The following is a 27,272-nucleotide window of genomic DNA, read 5'->3' on the forward strand; positions in this document are numbered from 1 at the left end:
CTAACCCTTGGACAGTGTAGGGGCAGGGCGGGAGGCTCTCAGAGGTGTGTGGTGGTTTTCCCTGCTGTCTATGGGTTAGTCCATCTGTTCGCTGCTGTCGCCCTCCTGGACCTCGGAACGAACGAGGGCCCGCGTCGGGGACGGTTCTCGAGGACTCAGTGAGCCGGGCCCTGTCCCGAACCGTCCGGGGGCTCCCAAGAACTGCAGGCGCGCGGGGGCGGGAACTGGAGCGAAGGAAACCTTGGGGGCCGCGGACTGCAGGAAGAGCAGCCCGGGGGACGGCGACACCCGGCCCCGCCTCGAGCCCCGGGCCAGCCGCGCAGCGCGCGCGGGGGCCCTTCGCGTTTTCTGCGGCTCTGCAGGTCTCCGGACCTCCCGTCGTGGGAAAGCCGCCTGCGTCCCCTTTCCCCCGTCTCCCCCGGGACCGGCCTAGCCGGGCTCGCCTCCCGCCGCTTCGCCGCCCCGGGGAATGTGTGTGTCGCCGGCGCCGGGCGTCTCTCGGTGTCTGGGCTTCGCCTCCTTGCTCGCCGGCTCGGGCTTCGGAGGGGCCACGACGCTCCCCGGCCGGGCGCCCTCCATGGCAGCCAAGTGGTTCAAGGAGTTGCCGCTGACGCTGAAGACGGTGTCGGAGCGGGCGAAGCCCGGCGGAGGCGGAGGCGGCGGCGCCGGAGGAGGAGGAGGGGGCACGGGAGGAGGGGGCGGCCTGGCTAGCAAACTGCGCAAGAACTCCGAAGCTGGCGGCCCCGGGATGCCCCCGCCGTCCGGCAAGAGCCGCAAGAACTCGGCCGCCGAGCTGGGCAGTTGCAAGGCGGCCGGTTCCGGTCCCGCCAAGGACAGTCGGTTGTCCCGCGACAGCATCCAAGGGATGCTCCAGGCGGCTGCCGGCAAGAGCCGCAAGAACTCCCGTGCCGCAGCCGCAGCCTCAGCCGCAGCCGCCCCCGAGGAGGAGCAGCCCCGCGGCTCGATCAAGAGCACCGGCTGCAGCACCTACATCAACCGGCTCATCAAGGTGGACACCCAGGAGAAGAACGGGAAAAGCTACTCCAGTTCCAGCTCCAGCACCAGCTCCAGCACTTCTTCCTCCCCCTCCTCCCTGGGACCCGAACTGGACAAGGGCAAGGGGATCAAGCAGCAAGATACGGTAAGGAGAAGGATTTCTCTCCCCCAACATTAAAATAATCCCTTCCCTCCTCCGCCCAGTAAATCATCCCTTCCCACCCCCACTCCCATCAAGCCAACCCTTACCCCCATCGAGCCAACCCTTTCTCCCATCAAGCCAACCCTTCCCCCATCAAGCCAACCCTTCCCCCCATCAAACCAACCCTTCCCCACATCAAGCCACCCCTTTCTCTCATCAAGCCAACCCTTACCCCATCAAGCCAGCCCTTCTCCCCATCAAACAAAGCTTTCCTTCCATTAAGCCAACCTTCCCCCCCCATCAAACCAATGCTTCCACCCATCAAGCCAACCTTTTCCCCCATTCAGCCAACCCTTACCCAATCAAACCAACCTCCCCTCAACAAGTCAACCCTCTATTAAATCAGTCCTTTCCCTCAAGACAACCTTTCCTTCCATTAAGCCAACCTTTTCCTCTATCAAATCAACCTTCCCCCTACTACTGAATCACCTGTCCCCCCCCCACCCCACCTCCATGAAATCCTCTGAACATGCTGCCTAATTTGGATGATGGTAGGAGCCTATAACACTTAATCCATGTATCCTTGGAACATTTCTTGTCTTCTTGTTCCCCCACAACCTCATGCATATGTCACTTTTAGAGGACTGAACCCTTACTTGAAAAAAAATTCTAATATTCATTATAACCAAGGAAAGGTAAAAGCTGGACACCTTTAAGAGATGTTTGGATCATTGGTGACATTGTGTTATTCTTATTAGTGCTCAGGAGCTTCACCTTACCCTGTAGTATTATCATTCTGCTGGTAGTTCAAAGCTCTATTTAAATAGAACTCTGCTATTTTGCCAGATGTATCTATCTGCCTGCTGAAAGGTGCTCTGTTAATCTTGTGACTTCGTGTGGGGAGTTTATAGTTAAAGCCTTGATAAAATTAATTTTTTTTAATTTAAAAATTTTTAATTTACCAGCCCAACTCTCTTTGCTAGTATTGGAATCCCCTTTCTTCTCTACAGCTAATGGTTTGAAAAGGGGCATAGATCATACATTTAGAGCTGAAAGAAAGTTGAGTGCAAACCCACCTTCATTTTACAGATGAAGAGCCTGAGGCTCAGAGTAGTTCACCTCACTAAGAAGAGCCTGAGACAGGATTCAAACCAAGGTCTTCCAGCACTGTGTCCACTATACCACACTGCTTTTAAGTCTGATCAGTTTTCAAAACACTCTTAAAGAGATTAAGATTAGAAAGAGCAAAGATATTTTCTGGCCCTCATTATTACATCCTAGTCTGGACTCTGTCCAGGATTAAAGAGCAGTGAAAGTGAGGGATGATCTATTTACAATATTGTGTTAACAAACAATCTTGCATTTTCCTTTTATTGGGTACACTGGCTTCATAGGGGAAGAGATTCCTGAGTTGGAAGAGTCTTAACAGAGGAGTAAATTTTTAACAGCCCCAATTAACAATCCCTTTGGACCTTCTGCCTAATTGGATGATGATAAGAGCCTATAACATGAGGTCCATACAGCTTTGGAACCTTTCTTGTTTGTTCTTGTCTTATTTAACTCTTACAATATTTAGTATTTTACATGAATATGGTTTGTCCTTCTAACTGAAATATAAGGTCCTTGAGGACAGATACTGCATAGCATAGTATTGTATATCTCTTTCTGTGTCTAGCAGAAGTCTACACGTGTAATTTAATTGGCTGTTGATAAAGATTTGTTGAATGGAGGACTTAAGGTGACTGACACACATCTGCTGCTTAAACAGCTAGTCTTAAACAGCCTACTCTGAGCTCTTTAGAGGCCTTACTCATTTCCCCCTCTTTGCTTTCCCTCTTTTCATTCCCATGGGGTAAGAGCTCACCCTTAATGCTCTCCCTCCTCCCCCTCTGCTTCTCAAAGTCATACACTGTGCTGAGTGACCAACACAACTGAAGTCCTTTTTCCTTCATGAAACCTTCCAGTCTGATGTCTCCCTTCCTTCAACTCATCCTACAAATAGAATACCATGATACCATCTAATTCTTCTCTTTCTTTAACTATATTTTAAGTTCCTTGACAGCAGAGACCATGTCTTACATGTTACTCACAGCTTCTAGCAGTGCAGGATGCCTAGGAGGCATTGAGTATTTGGTTTTTGATAGACTGTGGTTGGTAAGCTCAGTTAATTAAAGGAGACCAGAGTAATCAGGTTAGTCGTCATGTGGATGTGCTGTTAAGGTTTTTGATTTGGGTTTTTGATTGGTTGGTTTATTTTTTTTCTATTCCAAGTCCCCAGACCTTGTAGCAAATGCTTTCTTGGGGTTGGAGAGGACATGGAAGAGTGTATAGAGTAGTGCAACTCCACCATCAGTCAACTATCATTTATTAAGTGCTTATTGTGTGCACTGTGCTAAACCAGTTATTAGAAAAAGATTATACTTCTTGCTGATGATAAGACTGTATGGTAGTCCTCATGCATATCAAAGCACATCTAGTATACCTATAATCATTTGTACATTGATGATGATTCTGAGATATTGCAGACAATCATTTGGGTACAATTACTACTTAGGCACTTTAGAATCCTTAACTCTTCTTTTTACAGGTGATCATTTTAGAAGACTATGCTGATCCCTATGATGCCAAGCATACGAAGGGTCAAAGGGATGCTGAAAGAGTAGGGGAGAATGATGGCTACATGGAACCATATGATGCACAGCAGATGATAACAGGTTTGTGAAAAATTGCTGGTTAAATATGGACATAAGCTTACTACTTTATCCATTTCACCCTTTTAAGCAAAAAGCAGCTTGGTGTAATGAGTAGGGAGCCCACATCAGAGTCAAGAATCTGACATATACAGGCTGTGTGATACTGAGTAAGTTAACCTCCCAGGAGCCCAGACAGCTCTAAGACTGAGATATTAGGATAGTTGCCAATCTGCACTGGTTCAGGGAGTTTTCTTCAGTAGGAGGAGCCAGTGTCATCATGAGCCACAAAATAGCTCGTTAGCATTTTTAACTAATATACCTTTCTCTGATACCTGCTTTATCAAGTTCTTTTAGAGTAGGTATCAGGGAGGAAATGAAGTGATGTAACCAAATCGTAGTAGATAGAAGGAAGGCTTGGGCTTTGTTGGAAGACCAGAGCTCACTGCCTCCTGAGGCAATCTATTCCACTTTTTTTAGAGTTCTAAATTGTTAGTTTTTCCTAAAACCGAGCCTGAATTTGCCCTTTTTGCAGCTTCTGCCCAGTATCCATAGTTTTGCCCTCCGGGACTCAGGAGAAAACATGACAGCCTTTAACATACTTAAAGATTGCTATCATGTTTCACTCCCCACCTCCACCCCCCCACCCCCATCAAGTCTTCTCTAGGCTAAAACATCCCCAGTTCTTTAAATAGATCCTCTTGTGAAATGATTTCACCATCCTGGCTTATCCTTCTCTGGATGCTCTCCAGCTTATTAGAGTCCTCCTTAACAACATGGCATACAGAACTGACCCCAAAACTCCAAATATTGTTTTTAATTTGACCTACAAAAGCAAGGACATGTGAATAATTTTTATGCTCCGAAAACATTTAAAATAGCTAATTAAAAGAATAGGAAATTTTGAGACTAAAAGATAGCATGATCCAGCTGACTTCAGAGTTCCAGAAATAATCACCTTTAAATTTAGATGCTGTATTTTAAATAGTTTACATCAGCCCTGGTCAACTCAGGCAGTCAAGTCAACAGCAAGTATTTATTAACCTGCTATGTGCCAGGCACTGTGCTGAACACCAGGGATGCAAAGAAAGGCAAAAGATAGACCCTGCCCTCAAGGAGCTCACAGTCTAATGGGAGAGACAACATGCCAACGGTTATGTGCAAACCAGATGTGTACAGGATTAATTGAAGATAATCACAGAGAGAAGGTTGAGTATATAGGGGACTCATGACCTCCTTAGTCCTGGACTTTGATTCTTTTTGAGACTAGAACCGAAGTCCCTTCTTAACTTCCTTCATATTTATGTAGGATCATGTAATTCCCAGAGTTCATTGTACTTTCAAAGGTCTTTCTGTATATTTCAATTCAATCCACTCTGGCCTCTAGGCAAGATTACTTCTTCTATGAATTAAAATGAGTGAAGAGGGGAATCCTCACTGCTAAGGTTACTATATGTATTTCCTGAATCCCTTATTTCCCTAGCTAAGCTGTTGGATATCAATGAGTCACAAGTGTGCATTAAGGAAATAATGCATTGTTTTAAAGAATAGCTTGAAACTATATAGACATGATATGATCCTGTTATTTTGCTGGGGGGAAAAAAACTTCCTCAAACTGTCTAATTTGACAAAGCTTGAAATTTTTGTGTCTTAAATAAATGTAATGGTGTGACAAATTCATTTTTTTCATAATATAGCATCTTAATTTAAAAATGATTTATTTCTAGAATTATAAAGTCAGCAGAATTATGCTATCATTTTAGTACGAAATTTTCCTAATTTAATTGCATTTGTTTTATATCTTTATGAACTTAAGTTATTCATATGTTTTTAGTGCTTTTATAGAGCAAAAAAAAATTCTTCCTTAAGTTAATTTTGTCTATTAACTTTTATTTAAACTTTGTTAATATTAAATATTACATTAAGATAAATAATGTTAAATAAACATTTATCTAGTATATGAGTGCTGACTCGAGGGATTTTTTGGTTGCCGTCTCCTCTTCCCCCACCCCCCACCCCCCCCCCAGTGTCATGAGTTTCATGCCTGGGAAAGGAATAATTGGTCACATATTAAAGACTTTGTTTCTACTGTTTTTAAAACAAATTGAAAAGCTGTCAAGCTACAGGAACATAAGCAGTCTCAGAATAGTGGAACACAAGGATAACTTCAGCATTCTGATACAGTCAGGGCAAGCTTCAGAAATGAAAATGAACTAGAACAGGAAAGCAGTGCTTCTGTTTCCTGCTGCTCTGCTGGACGGAGATAAGGAGCTGGATTCAGGGAGGGTGTAGCCTGGCCAGGCTTTGACCCTAAGGGTCACTGGACTGTGACCCCTGGTGAAACCCTTGAATGAAAGGAAGTGAAAAATGAACTGAGTCACAGTAAAAAATAAATAAATAAATAAATAAAAATTAGGTGGTTGGAGGAGAGGAATAAAAAGGATAAATTAAAACAATTAAAAGGGATGTAAAATTTCAAAAAAGGAGTTTCCCCAAGAATCTGTGCTGAATTCCTGTTTTGAGTTTCCGTTCTCCTTTTGTTTTTGTATTTTTTGTTCTCTTCCTCTTTAGATGAAATAAATCATTTTGTCTCTAGGGTTCCTTTTAAGTGGTTGTGGAAAACATACCCATGAAGTTGATTTGTATTTTTCTTATGAATGTTGTATTCTTAATGTCCTGGGCTTACAAAGGAAGTTACAGATCAATTGATCCTGCCAAATGAAAAGTGTATCTGTGAAATTTGCTATTTAAATAAAACAATCAGTAGTTCCTGCTTTCCTGCAGGAGAAAATGCAAACTGGTTCTCCTGGCTCAGGGCCTTCCACAATCTACTTCCACCTTTCTCTTCTAACTCATGTTTTATAGTACTATTCTTTACCTACCTCGTATTCTAAGGAAACTGGACTATGTGTTAATTTCCTGCCTCCATGCTTAGAATGGACTCCTTCCACACCTTTCTTTTAAAACTCCCTCTTCTTCAAGGCCTGGCTCTGATGTCTTCTCCAGGAAGTCTTCCTGTATTCCTCTTTCTCCGCTTCCCCCTCCTCAGCTGAAAGCAATCTCTTTCTCCTAGAATTTCTCCCATGCACTTTGAATGAATTTTTCCTTTATATTTATCATATTCTTCCTTATATAACATTTATGTGCACATCTTAGTACCCTTGTTAATATGTAAACTTGAAGCTAGGGATGATTGGGAGCAGGCCAAGGCAGAAAGAATCTTTATTTCTAATTTCTTCTAAGCAGCCAGCAGTTGATAAATATCTGAATTCTATCTAAAATCTAAAACTTCAACTACTTCATTCTCCTCAATTTGTAATAAAACAATAATCTATATACTTTCCTTTTTACTTTTAAAAGCCATTGGTTCCTAGTGATTAGGTTTTAGTTGCCTCCCTTGATACCTAATACATGAACATCCCTTTCTCTATCAGTACAGTGGAAATGCCTTGACTTAGCCTACCCGTGGGGCTACACAGCTGGGCAGAATAACAGGAAGTGAGTGAGCTGAACAGAAGCTGGAAATAAATGATTTGCTGCTGGGTTTTTTCCTCTCTTTCTTTTTTTTTTTTTTGTTCTGCTTAGTTATGGTTTAAAGGTACTATAGAGTTATTTAAATGTTTTAAAATAACACCATTTCTTTATAAAGTAGCACAGTTCATGGTGGGGGACACTACCCTATTGGGCTTCTTCTGAGTTACCCTTCAGTCTCTTTTCTTGATCTATAAAGTTGAGAGTATAAACCTGCTTTTTAGCTATAATACCTGGTATGAAAGCACTTCCCTTCATATTATCTACACGAGGAGGTTGGACTTGAACTGTGATCCTTTAGTCTTTCTTCATCCTTGTAACAACCCCATGTGGTAAGAAGGAAACTGAGGCACGGGAGTGGGGAGGCAGGAGGAAGCATTTCTTGACCCTAGGTGAAGTAGTTATTTAATAGCAAAGCTGAGACTAGAACCCAGATCGTCTGGGAATTTTTAAAACAAGCAGGTAAAATATGTACTTCCTTTAGAAGAAAGGTTATAAATAGGGGAGTAGTAACATAAACCATTTTCCTCAGAAGAATGTATGCAGTAAAGATTGTGAGCATTTAGCATTGTTTGTCATTAGTTCAGAGCTGCCAGATTAGTATCGGATATCCTTAAAAGAGACTTTAGAGATCATCTGGCCCCAATTTCCCTCCCAATATGAGGATTTCTCATAACATCCAGGGTTATTTTCTGGTTTTGTCTTTTAGTTTAAACACATTCAGGTTTTTAAAAGGTTCTCATCATTTGGGTATTCAGTCAAGATCGCATATGGGGAGAAAATAACTAGGGGAGGAGGAGGGAGACAGTCATGGTTCTTTAGATTTTTCACCATTTCCCTTGCAAACCTCAAACTTTGGGGTTTACAACTCAGCCTTCTAATTTTTGTTCGACGTGCAAGTATAAACTTAGACCTTTTCATCTAGAAAGAAAATTATTGTGTGGTTTGAATACTTGTAAAAATTTGTTCCAAATATGAAAATGTGTCCCAATGTCTTTGAACAGAGCCAGTATAAGAAACACTTAGTTCATGGAGATGATGTTAATATAGTAGTCAGGGGACCTTTGATTAAACCTTCCCCCCAATACCATATTATACATAAAAGCTTGATTTTTTTCAGTGGTGGAAGATTTAATCATTAAAGATCCTTGGGGCAGCTAGGTGATGCAGTGGATAGAGCACTGGCCCTGAAATCAGGAGGACCTGAGTTCAAATATGGCCTCAGACACTTGACACTTACTAGCTATGTGACCATGGGCAAGTCATTTAACCCTGATTGTCACCAAAAAGCCAAAAAAAAAAAAAAAGATCCTTATATTAAAGGAATTACAGACTAAAACTAGGGGGGAAGCCCTCTGTGTTCTTCCAGTTATCAAAATGTAAGTATGTGTGGAGCATAGTCTACAAGGCTAGAATTAGTTATTGAGAAAGAAAATTTTTTTTAGCACATTTCATATCTTACTCCATCCAGCAGCACATTTTAATTGTTACAAGGTCAGCTCTTGGTTTCAGCCCTTTGCTGCAAATGACTGTTTATCTGCAGTTAGTTAGCTGCTTTCTGTTGTCTGCCACGGTAAATGGCTTGTATCGGACAGCCTGGGTGTAGCTTCCTTTCTCCATTTCCTCCTTCTCAGTCTTATTTCCTCTCAGAGCCAGCTCTGCACGTCAGGGACTATTCTCCCTACAGGAAGGATCCGTTTGCAACCATGTGATTGTTTCTGTTACTATGGCGCCTCGAGTTCAGGACAGCCAGGTGCTGGAATGAGCTCTGAAGTCATTGAGCTTGAGGGGGTGGAGGGACCCTGTGTGTAAGTCTTGCTTTTTTCCTAATTAAACATTGTTTAAAGACCTAATAATACTTTGTATATCTCTTACCCAATCCAAGGACTTTCAGAGGAAGGAGTGCTTTTCTTTGCCTTCCTTTTGTGTATGGGTTGGACAAGGTGGACACTGAGGTCCGTTCCAACTCTCAAATGCTGTGATTCGGCTGTCAGACCAAGTCCCCGGCTCAGTTATTTCCACTTCCTCTCCCAGAACTCCATAGACATTCTTTCTGAAAAAGCAGAAAGCCATCTAACGTGGGCACTTAAGGTAAATAGACCGTGGGTGCTTGAAGTGCCTTCGGCTCATCAGTGTTTAAAAGTATGAAATGTTGAGCATTGCCGTGAAAGTGCTCCATATGAGGCCATTTCTGCTTTATTCTTATCTACCCAGGTATATTTCTCCTGATCATAAGTATAACAAACTCCTTTTCCTCTTAGTTCAGCAGAGACAGGGTTGAGTTGAGACAAGGAAGAGCAGAGAATGCCAACTGATATAATGTGGCTGGATTTTGTGAATGAATTAAATGTGTACTCTATTAACCTATCTTTTCCTGTTTTCTTGTGTTCGTGTTCATTTTTATTTTCGTATCTTATTTGTAGTTCCTTTGGAAAAAACTACCACCTTGTTTTGACTAAGCTAAAAGGAAAAAGGTATCTTTGGTTTTTTCCTAAACCTTGAACAGAACAAAGAAGGTGCCAGCTCTGGAGCCCAGGAGTAGCTGCATATGGACATTGGTCCCCTATTCATTGTAAACAGATTCTAGGTTGAGTTTTCTGTTCCCCGAGTTTGAGTAACTTTGTCCCCCTTTAATCTAGTTTTATTTCTCTTCTGTTCTTTCCTAAGCTGTAGCGTTGTTAGTGGTTCTAAAATTTAAGTAATCAGTCTTCTTCCCAGGTCGTTCTATCATGTGCATTCTTTACAAGGTACTTTACAAAAGACTTTCCTCCCTCTGGTTATTCTCCATGATTAGAAGACATCATTTCTAGCCCACAGAAACAGATTCTTCCTGCTGTTTGCAGTTTCCTACACACTGGCTGTTTTACATCTGGCTTGTCTCATTTTGTTCTCTAACATGGAGCAGACAGTTGAAGGCTAAGCTGGAGTCAGATCAGACTGCATGCTTAAAGTAGGTATGTGGCAGTGTGCCCTGGAGCTGCTGCTTCATTTGGCTACATTGCTTTACACTGGGCCTTCCTTTGGGATCTGTAGATTTCTGTGGTCTTTTCCAGAGTTAATGCCTAATGCTTATACGTCACAGGATTTATATAGTAAATAGAAGAAGGAGGGAGGAGATACTTTCCTTGTCTTGCTCCCATAGTTGTCGCTATCGGTGCTACTGGCAGAGAATCAGAGCTATTGAAACATAACTCCCAGCTCACACGCCAGCTTTGACTGGGTAGATAAGACAGAAGGATGGGCAGTTGCTTAAGTTTCATAGCCATTACAATAGCATGCCCCCTTCTAGAGAAGTGTGGTGCTGCACGCATATTTTCATTAATAAACATATATATGTACACCTTTCAGAGATAAGGCGAAGAGGTTCTAAAGACCCCTTGGTGAAGGCTATTCAACTGCTTGACAGCCCTTGCGAGTCAGGGGAGAATGGCATTAAATCAGAGACTTTGACTAAAAGACGGAATTCCAAAGACCTTCTGGGCAAACCCCCACAGCTTTATGATACTCCTTATGAACCTGGAGAAGGACCCAAACCAGATGTACAGGTGGGCACTATACAAGAAAGGAAGATGCGTTCCCCAGACAGCAGGCTTCCTGAAAATGATGAGCGACCAGCCGCAGAGTATGAACAGCCATGGGAATGGAAAAAAGAACAGATAGTGAAAGCATTGTCAGGTAAGAGGAAACCACTGAGACAGGTGATACCATTTCACCCAAATCACACATTGCATAAAATGTCTGGGCTCGCTTTTTACTTAGTAATGCTGTAGTCAACATTCATTCACCAAGCCTTTGTAAAATGCCTGCTACTTGCCAGCCAGTGTTCAGCACCAAGGAGGCGAAGACTAAGCAGTCCTGCCTTCAAGGAGCTTCCTGCTGAGCAAATAGCCAAGCACAGAGTACGGAATGCAACATATATCCAAAGAGATAAAAGGGAATTTAAGGGGAGGAGCAGCAGAAGCAAGAGGAATCAGAATAGGTTTTCTATAGAAGGTGGACCATGAGCTAAGCTTTGAAGGAAGCTGGGCGTTCTGTATAATAAGGGTGAGGAAGGGAGTATGTGGAGACAGGAGATGCACTGTTGGGTGTAGGGAGCAACAAGTTAGGCTGGAATATTGAGCATGTGAAGGAGAGTATGGGGCACATAAGCCTATAGCAGTAGACTGCGGCAGACTGTGAAGAGCTGTGAAAGACAAACAGGAGTTTTTACTTTATCCCAGAAGTGAGGGGAAGCCACTGAAGCTTCTTAAGCAGAGGAGGGATGTGGTCCACTCTGCATTTTAGGAATATCAGTTTGGTGGCAGTGCAGAGGATAAATCGGTGAGGGAAAAGACTAGAGACAGTTAGGAGGGTGGTCTGAACTGGGGTGGTGGCTAGATGAGAGGAGAGAAGGGATGGATATCAGATCTGTTGTGAAGGGAGAATCAATAATTCTTTACAAGAAAGGCTCTGGGATAGTGAACCTGGTTTACTAGAAGGATAGTATTGCCCTCAGCAGAAATTAGAAAGTTAAGAGGATTTGGGGAAAAAGATAAATTCTGTTTTGGACACATTGTTTGAGATACCTAATGGACATTCGACTGGTAATGTAGAACTGGAGCTTAAGAGAAAGACTGAGGATGGAGATCCAGATCTGGGAGTTGTCTTTTTAGAGATAGTAATTGAACCCATGGCAACTAATGAGATCCCTCAGAGATGGTAGAAAGAAGAGAAAAGGGCCCAACACAACTTGTTTGGTCAAGGGGAAAAGCTGCACGCTTGGATACCTCCATTGTAAAGACTCTCCTGAATTATATTATAAAGAAATGAGATTTTGGAGTTAGTTGTTTAGGGAAATGGTCTAAGGCTGTTTTCCTATATATTTATGTTGTATACTTCTTCTCTAAGTGACATCTTATTAGATGTTAGAATCATTTGAAAGCACTATTGAGTCTGTCTTAAGTTTCTTTTTTCTTTGCTGTTAAACCTATCGATTATATACAAGATTGCTTAGTTGACTTAAGATCGTAGCTCTGGAGTTGGAATGGGCCTTAGAAGCTATTCAATCCAACTTTTTCATTCTATAGATGAGGAAACTGGGGCCCATTTGGGACTTTTGTGTGTGTGTTCCAGATCAAACTTGGAGATAATTCACACATCTGTTAAGATCTGTTTTGTAGAATAATATTCTTTGCAATATTGAATAAAATGGAATAGACACAAAACAGTCATTTAAGGACTAAGTGAGCACTGTATTTCTCTCAGTTTAATACTTTTAAGGTATCAGATATTAAACTGACTTTACATATATGTATATATATCATTGTTCCTCAACATTCCTGGGGTTAGGGGCACAAGACTCTTACAAATGTGAAAAAGCCAAAATAACTCTAGGACCCACCCCAAACCTTTATTTTTAATAATTCTGGTCATATTTATTTAACATAAAAAACAAGTAAAACACACTGCACCCATAAAAAAAATTGCAGTTTCTAAGCAAGAGAGGTTAGTATCTCACATACTACGCAGTCTTCACTGCCACTGGTGTAGTGAATAAGATACAGTGCTCACTGAGGGAGAAAATCACATGACTGAGTCTGGATGGTAGGGAGACAAAGAGGAAGGGTTCCCAAAGAGAGAACGTTAGCCTGTAGTTCTTTAGTACACTGAAACTTTTTAACAAAATTTAACCAATGTTTATAACAAATTTATGTATGCATACTTATGGTAGTAAAGAATAAAATAGATTAATAACATGTAGTATTTATGCATTTGTGACTTACTAAAAAATTTTTTAGTTTTCTTTACATATGAGCATCCTCTGTAATTTTCCCCAGTACAGCACAAATCTCCAAAAATTCCCATTTAATTGTCAATGGCCAACCCACAAATGATCAAAACTACGAATGTGAAATCCACGAATGTTGAGGGATGACTGCATGAACATATATTTGTATAAATTGATAGTGGGAGGGTCTATATTAGTGTCAAATCAAACTTTCAATGCCTAATCCTGGTTTCCCATTAGTTTCTGTTACCTCCACTTGAATGCCTTCAGGCTATTTTTCCTCTAACCGTTAATTAGCATGGCTCTAGTTATGATCTAAGGTATAATCTAGATTCATTAAGGTGTCGGTGATGTATTTAGCAGCTGATCCTTTAATCCATTTCCTCTTTCTGATTACTTAGGATTTTAGGATTATAGATGTAGAACTGGCACTTTAGAGATTATCTAATCCCATTTCCTCATTTATGCAGCTGAGGAGACTGAGGTTTAAAGAATCTAAGTGACCTGCCCAAGACCATACAGGTAGTAAATGTCAGAGATGAGACTTGAGCCCAAGCCCTTTAACTCTGGAGCCACGCTTCTGTCTATTGTACTATGGTCAGAAGCTTAAAGTTGATCGTCTGGAATTATTGAATGACTCAAGGGCTGGATCTCGAGTCAAGAAGATCTGAGTTCAAATCCCATCACAGACATTTACTAGCTATGTGACTCTGGATAAGTCCCTTAACCCCATTTGCCTCAGTTTCCTTGTCTGTAAAATGAGCTGGAAAAAGAAATGGCAAACTACTCCAGTATCTCTGTCAAGAAAACTCCAAATGGGGTCATGAAAGAGTCAGACATAACTGAAATGACTGAACAACAACAAAATTAGGTTCCTGGTTTGTCTTTGTGCATGCTTCAAATTTATCCAGCCATAATACCAAAACATATATGATATTAAAATAAATTGATGCATTCAATAGTCTTAAAAAATATCTATGCTGTCTTCATTTATCCCTGTCATCTTCCATTTGCTAGGAATTTTTAACAAAAAAAAAAATGCCAAAACTTTCCAGAAAAGCATTATTTTCGGTGGATATATGTTTTTCTGGAACAATCTCACTACGATCTCTTTTAGTCTGAAAAGTGCAAAAGTAGGAACCTCTGAGTAAATGTGATAAAAGAGTTTGGTCACAACTAATATTCTAAAACTTCCTTCTAGTAGTGGATGGCTGCTGGGAAGTTGCATTATGTGGGATGATACTAGCAGTATAATGGAATATCAAAGATTTCAGGGCTCTCGGATCCACCAACATATTTTTCTGCTCTCTGCAGTTTTTGTTGAAGGAAAAAAATACTTCTTTCCTGAGCTGAGTCAGGATAAGCATTTTTTTCTTTGAAGCCTTACATAGACCACTGCAATGACAAGTCTGATATTAAATGGAGCCTTCCTTCCAGTCCAGTTTGAGGGATCGGAGAGACCTTCGATCAAGGAAGAAACAGTGCGACATCACCACAGGCAGAAGAGCTGGACCCAGAAGATCCTGAAACCAGCACTCTCAGATCACAGTGAAGGGGAGAGAGTGGACCCCGCTATTTGTCTGGAAAAGCAGCCGTAAGTCTGACCCCTTCTTTGACCGCCTCTGGGACTGGTGCAGAATATTCATAGGATCATAGGTTTAGAGCTGGAAGGACTCAGGAGCCATCTAGTTCACCTCTTTTTCACATATGAGGAAACTGAGTCCCAAAGAGCTTAAGACTTGCCCATGGGCATGCAGGCATCAAGTAGCGGAGCTGGAGTCTGAACCCAGGTCCACTGATGCCACATCCAGCCTTCTTTCTACTGCAGCAGACTCTCTCCTGCAGAAATAAAAAAACTTGAAGACAAATGATTATTGCATTATCAAGATAGGATCTGGACCTATGATTTCATTGGTATAGGGAACTTCAACACATTCTATGCAGTTTATAGTCTTAGACATTACTGAAGAACTGGAAAGTTAAATGACCCATCCTGGGGTGGGTATGCTTCCAAGGTAAAACTCAAACCCAGGTCTTCCTAGCTCTGAGGCTGGTACTTTCTACCAGCAGTTCTCAAAGTGTGATCCTTGGACCCCTAGAGGTCCCCAAGACTTTTTCAGGGGGTCTGAGAGGTCAAAACTATTTTCATAATAATACTATACTAAGACATTTTTTGTCTACTAAAATGCTCTTCTCTTCCATTTACATATCTGTGTGAGGCTGGATTTTCTTCATATATGTAAACTAAAACAATATGTTTGGGGGCGTCTAGGTGACTCACTGGATAGAGCACTGGGCCTGAAGTCAGAAAGATCTGAATTCAAATTCAACCTCAGACAATTATTAGTTGTGTGACATTGGGCAAGTTGCTTAATCTCTGCTTGCCTCAGTTTCTTCATCAGTATAATAGAGCTTATAATAGCCCCTACCTCCCAGGGTTGTTGTGAGGCAAATGAGATAATAATTGTACAGTGTTTAGCACAGTGCCTGGCACATGGGAAGCATTATATAAGTTTTAACAACTGTCAGTATGTATCAATGTTGGCTACAGAGGCGGATATGAGAATCTAGCTTTCTTTTTATTAAACCAGCCATCAAAGAGATTTTCAAATATATATGTAAAACAATGCCTCTTCTCACTATTTTTTTTGTTTTGAAAAATATTTTTTATAAAAATGTTATTTATATTATTACCATGTAACAGGTTTATTACTGTTAATTTTTAAGTGCAGGTGAATTAACAACTAAATATTTTTTAATGTATCCATTTTAATTTTTAATGCGGTAAATATTGATAGATGTAACTCACATTAAAAAAGCTCTTTTTGGTCCTCAATAATATAAAAGTGTAAAGAGGTCCAGTCCTGAGACCAGAAAGTTAGAGAACTGCTTCTCTCTACACTATGCTTCTTGGGTTATTTCTAACTGTATAAATAGCAATTGTTTCTGTTCTGGCCAAATAAGGGTCTTCCCCTCCCAGGTGGATTTTTTTTTCTTTTTGCGTAGGCAAAGTAGGCCATCTTTTGCCTCACTTCTTACCTAGCCTTAAATCACTGAATGGATGTTGCCTCAGACAAACTGAGACTTGGGAAAGACCTTAGCTTAAAAAAGCCAAGGTCTCCCACTGCATCCAGGGCCATCACCAGTCATCTTGACCTCTGTCTTGCCACTGTACTCAGATGACCCTGGAGGAGAAGGTGAGGCTGGTGACTTTGCACAGCCCTGCTTCTTAAATCCAATTCACTTGCAAGTCAAGACATCACCTTCCTGATGTTGTTGGACTTCTTTGAGAACAAAGGACAAACAACAACAGGTTATAGGTAGATCATGAACCTTGTATTGACAAGGCTGTGATGAATTTTCTGTATTAAGGTGGGGGTTGTACACAGACGTTGTTTGTTTGACTTAAACCTTAAACGTACTATACAGAATGAAAATTGTATCTTTCAACAGTACCTGAACTTGCTGTTCTGATAGTGTGTGATGCAGAATTATCCTAGTTGCCTAAAATGGGAAATAGATCTAGTATAAATGACTAAAGGCATCAAATACATTGCATAAACCAGGAGTGACTTTCACAGTCTCCAGACTTTGAATTTTAACGCAGTTCTACCTCCCTCCTCTCTTTAGCTGGTATCACGGAGCCATCGCCCGGGCAGAGGCGGAGAGTCGGCTTCAGCCCTGTAAAGAAGCCAGTTACCTGGTGCGCAATAGTGAGTCTGGGAACAGTAGATACTCTATTGCACTAAAGTAAGTATCTTGGTGCCCGCATCAGACTGCTGAAAGAGAAAATGAGAAATAGGCCAAAGAAGGTCTTAGATAGAGTAATGTTTAAAAAGAAGCATTTCTTTATGAAAGAGAGGTCATGGATCATAGACTTGGAGTTTGAAGGAACCGTCAGGCACAACTCCCTCACTTTAAAGAGGGAACTGTGGCCCAGAGGGGTTAAGGCTCCTGCCCAAAGACACAAAGGGAGTCCATGTCAGAGGATTTTGAATCTGGGTCCTCTAACTCTCCAAATCCTTTTTTTTTCCCCTTTGTCACATTGGACTAAATCATTCATGACCAATTTAACAGACTCTTAGGACCACATATTAGAGACAGGAGGAAGGGGGACTTAAACAGAAAAATTAAGAGTAAAGGTCCATTAAAATGGTCACAATAGACCTTTTAAACTCATAGAGTGGTTTGATTCGAAGAATACCTCAGTGGTAAAAGACTGCTTTGCAATGTCAATTGGCTATCTATGACAAAACATAAGATAGTCTAATGGTTTCTCTGTGGGAATAATTTTTAGAAAAGAGAATCAGCTTGTTTACTTTCTCTTGACCCATCAGGAATGGTTGTTGAACATGTTTTTGATAATTCAGTGTCCCCTTCTCCATCTGCACAATATTAATTGTTTTAAAATTATTTTAAGACATTTTATTGCTGCCTCTTATTTTTATGTCACTCTTTTCTGGATATAATATCTTTCTCCTCCAACCCCCTAAACTGATGTATCCCTTGTAACCCAAAGGAAACAAGACAAAAGTGCGGTGAGCGTAGCGGACAGTGTATTTGGCCCTCTGTCTCTGTAGTCTCTCTCCTCTCTGCTGAGTCCTTAGTTTCACAGTCTGTGTTCTGGGACCATTATTGTAGTTCCTTAGGAGGTCCACCTTCTTTGAATGTTTCCATCTGCATTTTTGTAGTTCTTGTGTTGTTTGCTTACTTTACGCATATGCATTTTCCCATCTTTCTCTAAATTCTATCTTCATAATTGATGGCTCAATAATAATCCATTTATTAGTTAGGATTTTTCAGACTAGCCTTGCCTCTCTTCCTTGGGGATAATGACTGAATAAAAATAAGCTCTCATTTGTAATAAAGACCCTTTGTGTCCTCTCGAACTCTGGAGTTCTTTGCCCCTCTGCATTTCGTACTCTGGGCTTTGATAATGCTGCCCTGGTTGCTGCAGGGCTGACAGGAGCTTTCCTGCCAGTAAGTGTCTTACAATGGAGAGGAGAGGAGAAGATGGCCAGCCTCTCACTCTCTGCTGCCCCTGACTGTACACAAAGACGTGTTTATGCCTCAGCCCCATGGAGTCTGGGTGTTCCCTGGCAGTCCTTGTCTCCAAGGCTAGTTCAATGGCGCTATATTGGAGGATCATTGTCGGGAGTACTAACTGCATTTCCTTCCTGAGGAAGCAGAGCCCCTGTAGCTGAAACAATCAGACTAGAGGGGGGAAAAAGGGGCTGGGTGTCCAAGCAATATTGCTCATAAAACTGAAATGGCCAACAAATATACAATGCCAGGAATAGCCCTGCTCTGCTCCTGAAACGGGTGCTTTCTGGGTTAGCTTGAGCTTTCTTTGCCAACTTGCATTGTCTGAGCCAACAGGCTGTATCTGAGCAAAACAAACTTACTTAAAACAAGGAATAGCCTTTCCAGACATGGAAAAAAATTTTATTTGGATTTATACTTTATTTTTTTGTTGTTGAAGGAAATAGGGTGGACTTTTTTTTTTTAACCTGTGTCTGGGTGCTTTAAGCAGTCTAGTAAGATTAATGATGGGATGGCATTGATAATTTTTTTAAAAAGGCTTTAGTCTAGTTAGCACCTATAATTTTTTTATACTGAAGACACAGCTTTCAATGATGAAACAAGTTTAGTAGGGGGTTGGGAAACCTCCAGTGCTTTGAGTGTTGGATGTCCAGAGCATTTCTGTTTGTGATGGAACAATGAAGGGAGGGCCAGGAGAGCCTGTCAGACTGCTGAGTACCTGGCCAGAGTGGTCTGTACTGGAGAGGGTCCCTCTAAGCCTTGCTCACTTGTGTCTCCTCCTCTGGCTTGTGTCTTGTTACAGGACCAGTCAAGGGTGCGTTCACATTATCGTGGCCCAGACTAAAGACAACAAGTACACCCTCGATCAAACAAGTGCTGTGTTTGACAGCATCCCAGAGGTGGTGCATTACTATTCCAACGAGAAGTTACCTTTCAAAGGGGCAGAACACATGACCCTCCTGTACCCTGTACACAGTAGACTACACTGACTCCACCAGTGAAAGCCTGGGGCACCCGTTTCCCCCACGACAGCAGCACAAACTCGGCCCCTGGGTGGGCTGGACTTTTTCTCAGTTATTGGTGTCTACTTTCTACAAGAATTTTCAAGGAAGTAAAAGTCTTCATTTTTAAAAAGAATAAATTATTTGCCCCAAATCTAGTCCTTAGCACCCACTTTCTTCTTCACTGAAGAGGAGAGCAGTAAGAAATGAGAGTAAGTTCTCTGCCATTGCCCAGATGCCTATACTAAATAACACTTCCTCAGAAAGGATAAGCAAAGACCCTAGCACAAAGCAAAAAGCAACATCTGCCCCATTTCAATCACAGCTGAAGAAAGGCACCCATTGCCAACATCACTTTGTTGTGTAGTCCTCCTGCACTTGGGGAGGGACCAGCCAGAAAAAGACAGGGTACTTGAGCGCACACATCACCATGGGATGGACCTTTGGGAATGGAGAAACAGTACAAAATGGAAATTGGCCGGTAACCCTGGAAAAGGGATCTCAAAAGAAGTTTTCTGATAGGTTGTAATTCAAGGAGAACTCCAAACTTGAAGGTTTGACAATAGGTTTCTTTGGGAATCAGCGTCCTATCCCCCGTCTACCTTCTACTAATGGAGTGTTTGCTCAAGAATGTGTTTTCAAACCTGGCATCTGTCCCATGTGTGTATAGCTGAGGAAAGAGGTAGGAATCACCCCAGGTCTCAATTGCTCTTGTAATTAAACATTATTAGCATTGTTCTGAAATTGTAACATAAAATAAGGAGCAAAGGGCTTGTTATTGCTGAAAAAAATTTTTTTTAAATTAAGTAGCCAAATACTATTTTAAAAATGGATAATTTGTGAGTCTTTGCCTCATTGGGGAAAAAAAACCCTATTGCTATGGGATCTTTGTGATTTGGGACAACTCGCCTAGATTTGCTTTATAAAAGTAGTACTTTGGGATTTAACAGTATAAGCTAAATTGCTTTGAAATTTTTTGTGTGTGTTTTTTTTAAGAGTTTGCCACTCTATGCCTACCAGACTGAATCGTAGTCTGTCTGCTATGGTATTTTAAAATAATTTTGATTGTGTGTGTGTTTTTAACCTCATAACAGGTTTTCTGTAAATTTTATTTCTCATGCTCTTAAATAAGGCTTTTGTGTTATCTTTATAGTAAGCCATAAACTTATATTGCCAATTTATTTACTGTGAGAAAAACATGGGGATAACAGACTTACTGTGAGAAGAATAATATTATGGTAAGAGGCTCTATAATTAAAGCTGAGCAGCTGTTTCTGTATTCTGGGGTTTACAGTTTATTCCTAAAAATGGTCTAGGTGCCTGCAAAAAGATCCAATGAAAAGTTAATTTTTATAGTCTGGGGATTTTTTTTGTGTTTGAAAGGCCAGAAAAATATTAATTTGTATACATTCTGAGGTAGGAATATCTCTGCAATCACCAGTTATTTTTCTATTGTTAACATTTCACTTCATATACAAATTTTGGCCAAAGGGGCTAATATATAAGTATACCCTTGGTTTTAAAATTCTGAAGGAATCTTTTTGATAATACTTGTTTATGTTGGTAATCTTATAACCTTTTTTTTTTTTTAAAGCATAGGTTAGAACCTTTAAAACTGAGCTCATTTTTAAGACCTCCACAGGTCATCATTACATTATGTTCCATTTTATCTAAGACCTTATTCCGTAGTTATTCTGTAAATGGGGTCTTAATGAAATGTCCTAATTTTAACAAATGCCAAAACATTGACAAAAGTTTACTTTGTGCACTAAATGACTTAAAAACTTGGCACTACCAGCTACTGTGATGAATACTGAAGTAACATTTTAAGGTATAAATTAGGTATGTAGTTAAGCACTCATATTCCCAGCACTGTGCTTTTTTTCCTGGACTTTTATTCATTGTGTTGTTGTTCAGTTGTTTCAGTTGTGTCCGACTCCCTGTGACTCCATTTGGGGTTTTTTTGGCAAAGATACTAGAGTGGGTTGCCATTTCATTGTGATGCCTATGTATTTCACTACATTCATTTATAAAAAGCCAGAAGGAAAAATGAGTTATGTTCTTCTAAAAAGTGATTTTTTAAAATCCCTGGTGACTGGCAAGAGAGGAATCTATGGAAGATGGTGACAAACCAGAAAGTTGAGTAAATTGGGGGATAGCAGTTAAGCTGCGCTTTAGATTGTGACAAAAGCCTGAGAATTCACAGCTGGGGTGGAGCCACAAAGTACCATATGTTCTAAAAACAATTAGGCCCAGCAGGGTGTCACCTAATGGCTTCCTTGTTAAGCTGCCTGGGCCAGCTGATCTAAAGCTGTATGAAAGCCAGATATTTATTGTGAACTGGGGACTTAGGGGTTTGATTAGTTTGTCTCAACTGCAAGCATCTTAAAGTTTTATTCACATGAATTAAATTATTTCCAGCAGGGGAAACAATTTGTGGTGTTATGAAGAGATAGCGTTGTCATATAGAATATCCAGTTTTCATAGTGTTTGGGACTCATGTTTTCATTTTGTTACTGAGAAAACAGGAGGCTGGGAGACAGTGACTTATCTAAGATCACACCTCTAGTTAGTAGGGGAATTGCAACTAAAATCCCAGAATTGGAACAAAAATCTGGCTTTCCTGGCATGTTTCTGCATTTCCTTGTACCCTACTGTCTCTAGGATTTGAATACAATATCCACTAATTGTGTTTTATGTCTCTTCTTCCTCCCTTATTTCTTTTTGTGTATTTCCCAGGCTACTGAGTTTTGAAGTTCACCAAACCAGTTCTTTCCCATCACCTCCCTCACCTCCAGTTGAAAGCTTATACTCAAATACTTGGGTTGATTGTTTTAAAAGGGCGAATTTCTAAGAAACCTGGAATAGTTAGCTGATTGTTATTTACAAGCACTATTTTAAAAGTAAGGATAGGGAATCATGGAAAATTTTGATATGGGTGAACAATAAAAACTTGCCCTGTTCCCTCTCCCCGCCCCCTTCTTTTTTTCCTAGCAGTTCTAAACAGAAATGTTTCTTACAAGTAAGATTTCTGAACAAGAATCTCCTTCCTAACCGTTCAAATTCTTCTGCTTTAGCAAGCAGCAGTTCATTTAACTGTCTCCTTGGGTGGGGGATAGGAGAGAAAGGCATTCAGTCTGTAACTATCACCAAATTATTTTTAATTTTTAACAGGGAGATAGAAATTTATTTGTTAATTGGTATACTGTTAGCTGTCTGTCTTGAGAAAGAGTCTGGCTTATTTGAGGATTGAGAGTTTGAGGGGGGTTTTGTTAAGTTTCAGAGTTTCAGAAGACTAATTAAGAGATTGTAAAGTTAGGTCTTTTTCAGTTTGTTTTTGGGGGTGGTTCTTATGCATTCATTCATTAGCCACTCTTTTAATACAGGTTCCTTTAAGTGCCTTCTGCCAACAAAAAGGATGGCCATTTTTTCCCCCTCATTCTAATTAAGAATGTTTTTTAGTTTCTAGGTCGTCTCACCATCCCCAGGGTACTTTTGGCCTTTGACTAAATTTCAGACACTGTTATTCCCCTGTTCCACATCTTGTTGTTTAATTTACCTTATGATTTCCTGTAGCTGTAGTGACCATATGCTCCAGATTTCCTGAAACTGTTCCAATTTCAGGGGAAAAAAAAGTATACTTTTAATGAGACTTTGCAAAAGACATATCCTCTGTCAGACCCTGTGTCTCAGTTTTTGGTTGGGAAAATGTGATCACCAGTGTCTTTTTAATGTCATGATATCTCAGGGACCATATTTCTTGATTATTAAAAATCATTACCCAAGCTGCTAGTGGTTCAGTTGCCAGCTCCTCACCAATACATGATGTCACTGGCTCAATTGGCTAACTTAAAAAATCTGGCCTGCTATTTTCTTTGGAACCTGTAACGTTATAAAGGAAAGAGTTGGGCTAATACTACCATCTCATGGAAATGAGAGCAAACTGCAGTGGGAAAATTGATGTGTTGGCCTAATTCTTATGGCTGACTGTCTGAACAAAGTGCCATTCAGAAGAGATAATATTAATCCCCTTCATTGTTTCCTAATGAATTACCGAAACCCTCTCCACGGGAGAAAGACTTGACATGGTGCTGATTACTGTAGCCACCTTGAAATACCCTTCCCTCTCAAAGGAGATTTGCATCCTAATAAACCTCTTTCCATTTCAACCAGGGTTCCTGGGATACTATAGTGCTCATCATTGTTTAGGCTTGTATAGCTTATTTTTTGTAGTTCTATTTTAAATGAAAGTGCTGGTGATTATCAGATAATTGGGGCAGATGTCTAATTTTGCCAGAATTCTTAATTGTTCAGCTGTTTTTGTAAGGGGAACTTTGACATTTTAAAATATCAGTTGATATATATAGGTTTAGCTTACATTTTTTTGAAGAATGTATTTTAACCAACTGCCTATCTTATTAATTTTTAAGTATTTATAATACAGAAATATTTTGTACAATTTCTGAATGTATTGTGCTAGCCAACATAGGCTGCACATCCCCCTGAATTCTGTTTACCCTGAAATGTAACTTAAATAAATGTCATGTCAAACAAATCATAATCTTTGGCTTATTTCATTCAATTAATTTTTTAAAATTATTTTTTGTTGATCTTTTGCTTTTTATATTATCATGGTTTTCTCCAGTATTCCTTCCCTTCCCTCTCCTAGAAGACCATCCCCTATAACAAATAGTATTTTTTTAAGACAAAAAAGGAAAAAATTAAGTGGGAAATATTGGCACAACTGCTCAGTTCATTGAAAAAGTTCACTTTGCCTCACTTGATGTAGATTTTTCCATACTACTCTATTCAACACATTTATCATTTCTTATAGCACAATAATATTCCATTATATTCATGAGCCATAATTTGTTTAGCCATTCCCCTATGAAGGGAATCTATTTCCCCCCTAATTCTTTACTGTCACTAAAAGTGCTGCCATAAATATTTTGGTGTATATGGGGACTATCTTTTTGTCAATGGCTTCCCAGAGGCATAAGCCCAGTATTGGAATATCTGAATTGAAGGGCACTTTATTTTCATAATTCCAAATAGCTTTCCAAAATGGTTGTACTGATTCATAGCTCAACCAATAATGAATCAATGTGCCTGTCTTCCCACAACCCCTCCAATATTAACTATTTCCATTTTTTAGGGTCATCTTTAACGATTTGCAGCATGTGATATAAAACTGCAGGGTTGTTCTGATTTGTATTTCTCATACTATTTGTGATTTGGAGCTTTTTTTTTTTCAGCCAAAGACAAGGTTTATTAGAACATCCTCCATATTGACCAGACTCTTAAGCAATCTGAACATTTGTGAGCTAGGTTCTTAAGGAATCTGAGACTGGAGCTTTCTTTCATATGGTTTGTTAATACTTTGCAGTTCTTCTTTTGAGAACTGTTCACATCCTTTGACCCCTTAATTATTGGGGAATAGCTATGACTTATTTCATTTATTTAAATTTAATAGGTATCTTCTCCCGTCATTGAAAACCTCCATGTGATGTGAAAGAGTCCAAAACTAAAAGGCAAAGGGGCAGACTACTGGTGCAGGGAAAGCCAGAAGTTGTGTTTGAGGGAAACATTGACTCTAGTATCGGACAACTTTGAGTTCGAATCTTGCCTCTTACACTGCTTCTCTGACATTGGGCAAGTCTTTCTTGGCCTCAGTTTCCTCCCTTATAAAATGAGGAAGTTGAATGAATTTGTCTCTGAGGTCCTTTCCAGCTCCAGAGCAATGGTCCTGTGTTTCCATGAAAAATATGTGTAAAGTTATCAACACATGACCGGGGCATCATGGCCTTATTTTTATTTTTTCAAACATCTTAACCTCTCAAACCTCCTTTCTTTTACCTTCTCTCTTCAGAGAAAGTAGTTTAAAAAATGAAATTAGATTTCCTTGTCATGGTCATTCAAGTGTCTTAACATTCATTCTAAATAGCGTATGTAATAAAAGTGAAATTTTTTTTAATGGAAAATTGTTTGTTTTTTAGCCATTCTTTTCAGTAAATCCATCAACCCCAAGTAAGGTTCTACTGAGCATGAATAACTTTGGCCACAAGGGGGTATGAGAGTTCATTGTTCTATTTTTCATACTATTTGGCAAAAGGGTAGGATATTTGACTTCAGAAAATATCATTTGAGGGCAGTATTTTTTTAGGATTTAAATTATTTTCAGGTAGACAAAGGGATCCTGGGGTGTTTCTACTAGATATTAGGTTTTCACAGACCCATCCTGTTCCCTTTGGAACCTGGCGTGTCTTCAATTGCTGCTAATAACTAATTTAGTCAACTAGATAGGAAGAAAATCAAATTATGCTTCACTTAGGCACATTTCATATAGTAGGCACCTGATTTTTTTCAATCAAATATAAACAAAACCTTTCTTGATCAGTTTTGATGTATTGACAAATATAGTCATAGTTTCTACATTTATCTCAGATTTGCAGAATTGAAATAAGCATGAGATTCATAATTTTCCAAAAGTCCACACTTGGTACCAGTCTTGGAATTAAGTTTTTACTCTCTACCTACATTTTTGTATCTTTCAGTATCCCCATTCAAAAATGGCATTGACTAATCCTAGACCTTTTCTGCCTATTATTTATAATTTCTTTCTGCATATATCAAACTTTAAAAACATGGCATGTGGTATAGATTTTAATTTTTTAAAGCAAATTATGTTGATCCAGTGATCTTGAAAAGCAATTTGCAATCGTGCTTAAAGAAAAAAGAAATTTCCATACCCATTGACCCAGAAATACCACTGCTAGGCTATACCCCAAGAAGGTCCAACAAGAATGTCCCACATATACCAAAATGTCATTGCAGTATTTTTTGTGGTAGCAAACAACTGGAAATAAAAGCACTACTCAATTTCCTCAATGGTGGTAGATCCTTTCTCACTGAAATTCTTCAAGTGGAAACTAGATGAACCCTTGTCAGGCATGCTGTCGGGATTCCATTTGGGTGTGGGTCAGGCTAGATGGCCTCTGGGGTCCCTTCCATCTCTGAGTCTATGTGATTCTGTGATCAGGGGTGCCTAAGCGTTCACATGAATGTAATGGAATGTTCCTGTACCGTGAGAAGCAATGAATATGAAAAATTCAGAGGAGCCCACGAAGACATGAACAGAATACACTGTGGCTGTCACAAGGTAAACTTAGAGAACCAAAAAATACATAAATTTGAAATTAAATCTTAGGTAATTATGGTGCCTAAACTTAGCACCAGGGAAGGTTTGAGAAAATCTCCCTTCATTTCAGAGAGAGGGTGATAGGGACAGTAGAGTGTTGTCAATAGGTCAGATGGTTTTGCGGAGCTGTTTTTTCATTTTCTCTTTTTAAAGCTTTATTGCAAGGAAAGGCTCAGTTTGGGTAGGGAAGTGGGGAGACAGATTTAAGAAATTAATGTGATATAAAACCAAAGGCACCAATAAGATAAACAAAAACTTTCCAAACTCTGTATATGAAGTGGAATTGTCAATTTGTACTAATTGAGAAAAATGTAATATATTTTTATTTTTGTCTACTCCTTTGTAACATATAGTCTTAGTGAGATACTTGCATGGTATACGAAGCTTGGTTTTATTAGATATAGTAATGATAGTAATAACAATAATAGCTAACTTATAGTACCTACTATGTGCCAGCCACTGTGTTAAGTGCTTTACATCTTTTGGTCCTTACAACAACCCTGGGAGGTAAATGCTACTAATATCCCTATTTTACAGTTGAGGAAACTGGGGCAAACAGAGGTTAAGTGACTTGCCCAGGATCACACAGCTAGTTAGTGTTTGAGGTGGGATTTGAATTCAGGTCTCTCCTGACTCCAGGCCCGGCACATATCCACTATGCCACCAGGATGCCCAGGAGAAGGAAACTGAACCAGAAAGAATAGGTCAGAAAGAAGAATTGATGGGAGAATGTCAAGAAGGGATGGTGAATGAGGTCCACTGCCGCAGATATGGTAATTGTGGAATTAAGAAATTTTTTTAAAAAATTAACTTTAATGATCATCTATCTCAAACCCTTCATTTTGCACATGAGGAAACAGATATTACCAAGGTCTCATAGGTAGCAGAGCTGGGATCATAACCC

At 40.1% G+C, this 27,272-nt stretch overlaps 2 protein-coding genes across 2 annotated transcripts in view; one reads left to right on the forward strand and one right to left on the reverse strand.

Moving 5' to 3' along the window:
- The window catches only part of LOC114049802 (tudor domain-containing protein 10-like), a 51,698-nt gene extending 49,381 nt beyond the window's left edge, over nucleotides 1-2,317 (reverse strand). The window contains exon 1 of the mRNA XM_027871209.1: nucleotides 2,215-2,317. The gene's annotated coding sequence lies outside the window, so the exon portion shown is untranslated. The remainder of the gene's footprint in view (nucleotides 1-2,214) is intronic.
- LOC114049801 (SH2 domain-containing adapter protein E-like) lies at nucleotides 470-23,725 on the forward strand. The gene is made up of 6 exons (XM_027871207.1): nucleotides 470-1,141; nucleotides 3,726-3,852; nucleotides 10,708-11,034; nucleotides 14,564-14,720; nucleotides 16,757-16,876; nucleotides 18,972-23,725. Exons 1-6 carry the CDS (start codon nucleotides 470-472, stop codon nucleotides 19,156-19,158), a joined length of 1,590 nt encoding a protein of 529 aa, XP_027727008.1. The 3' UTR covers nucleotides 19,159-23,725.
- Nucleotides 23,726-27,272: the final 3,547 nt, after the last annotated feature.

The sequence above is a fragment of the Vombatus ursinus genome, unplaced genomic scaffold (genome assembly GCF_900497805.2).
Source record: "Vombatus ursinus unplaced genomic scaffold, bare-nosed wombat genome assembly UNPS02014798.1, whole genome shotgun sequence".
In the NCBI taxonomy this organism is placed as follows: Eukaryota; Metazoa; Chordata; class Mammalia; order Diprotodontia; family Vombatidae; genus Vombatus; species Vombatus ursinus.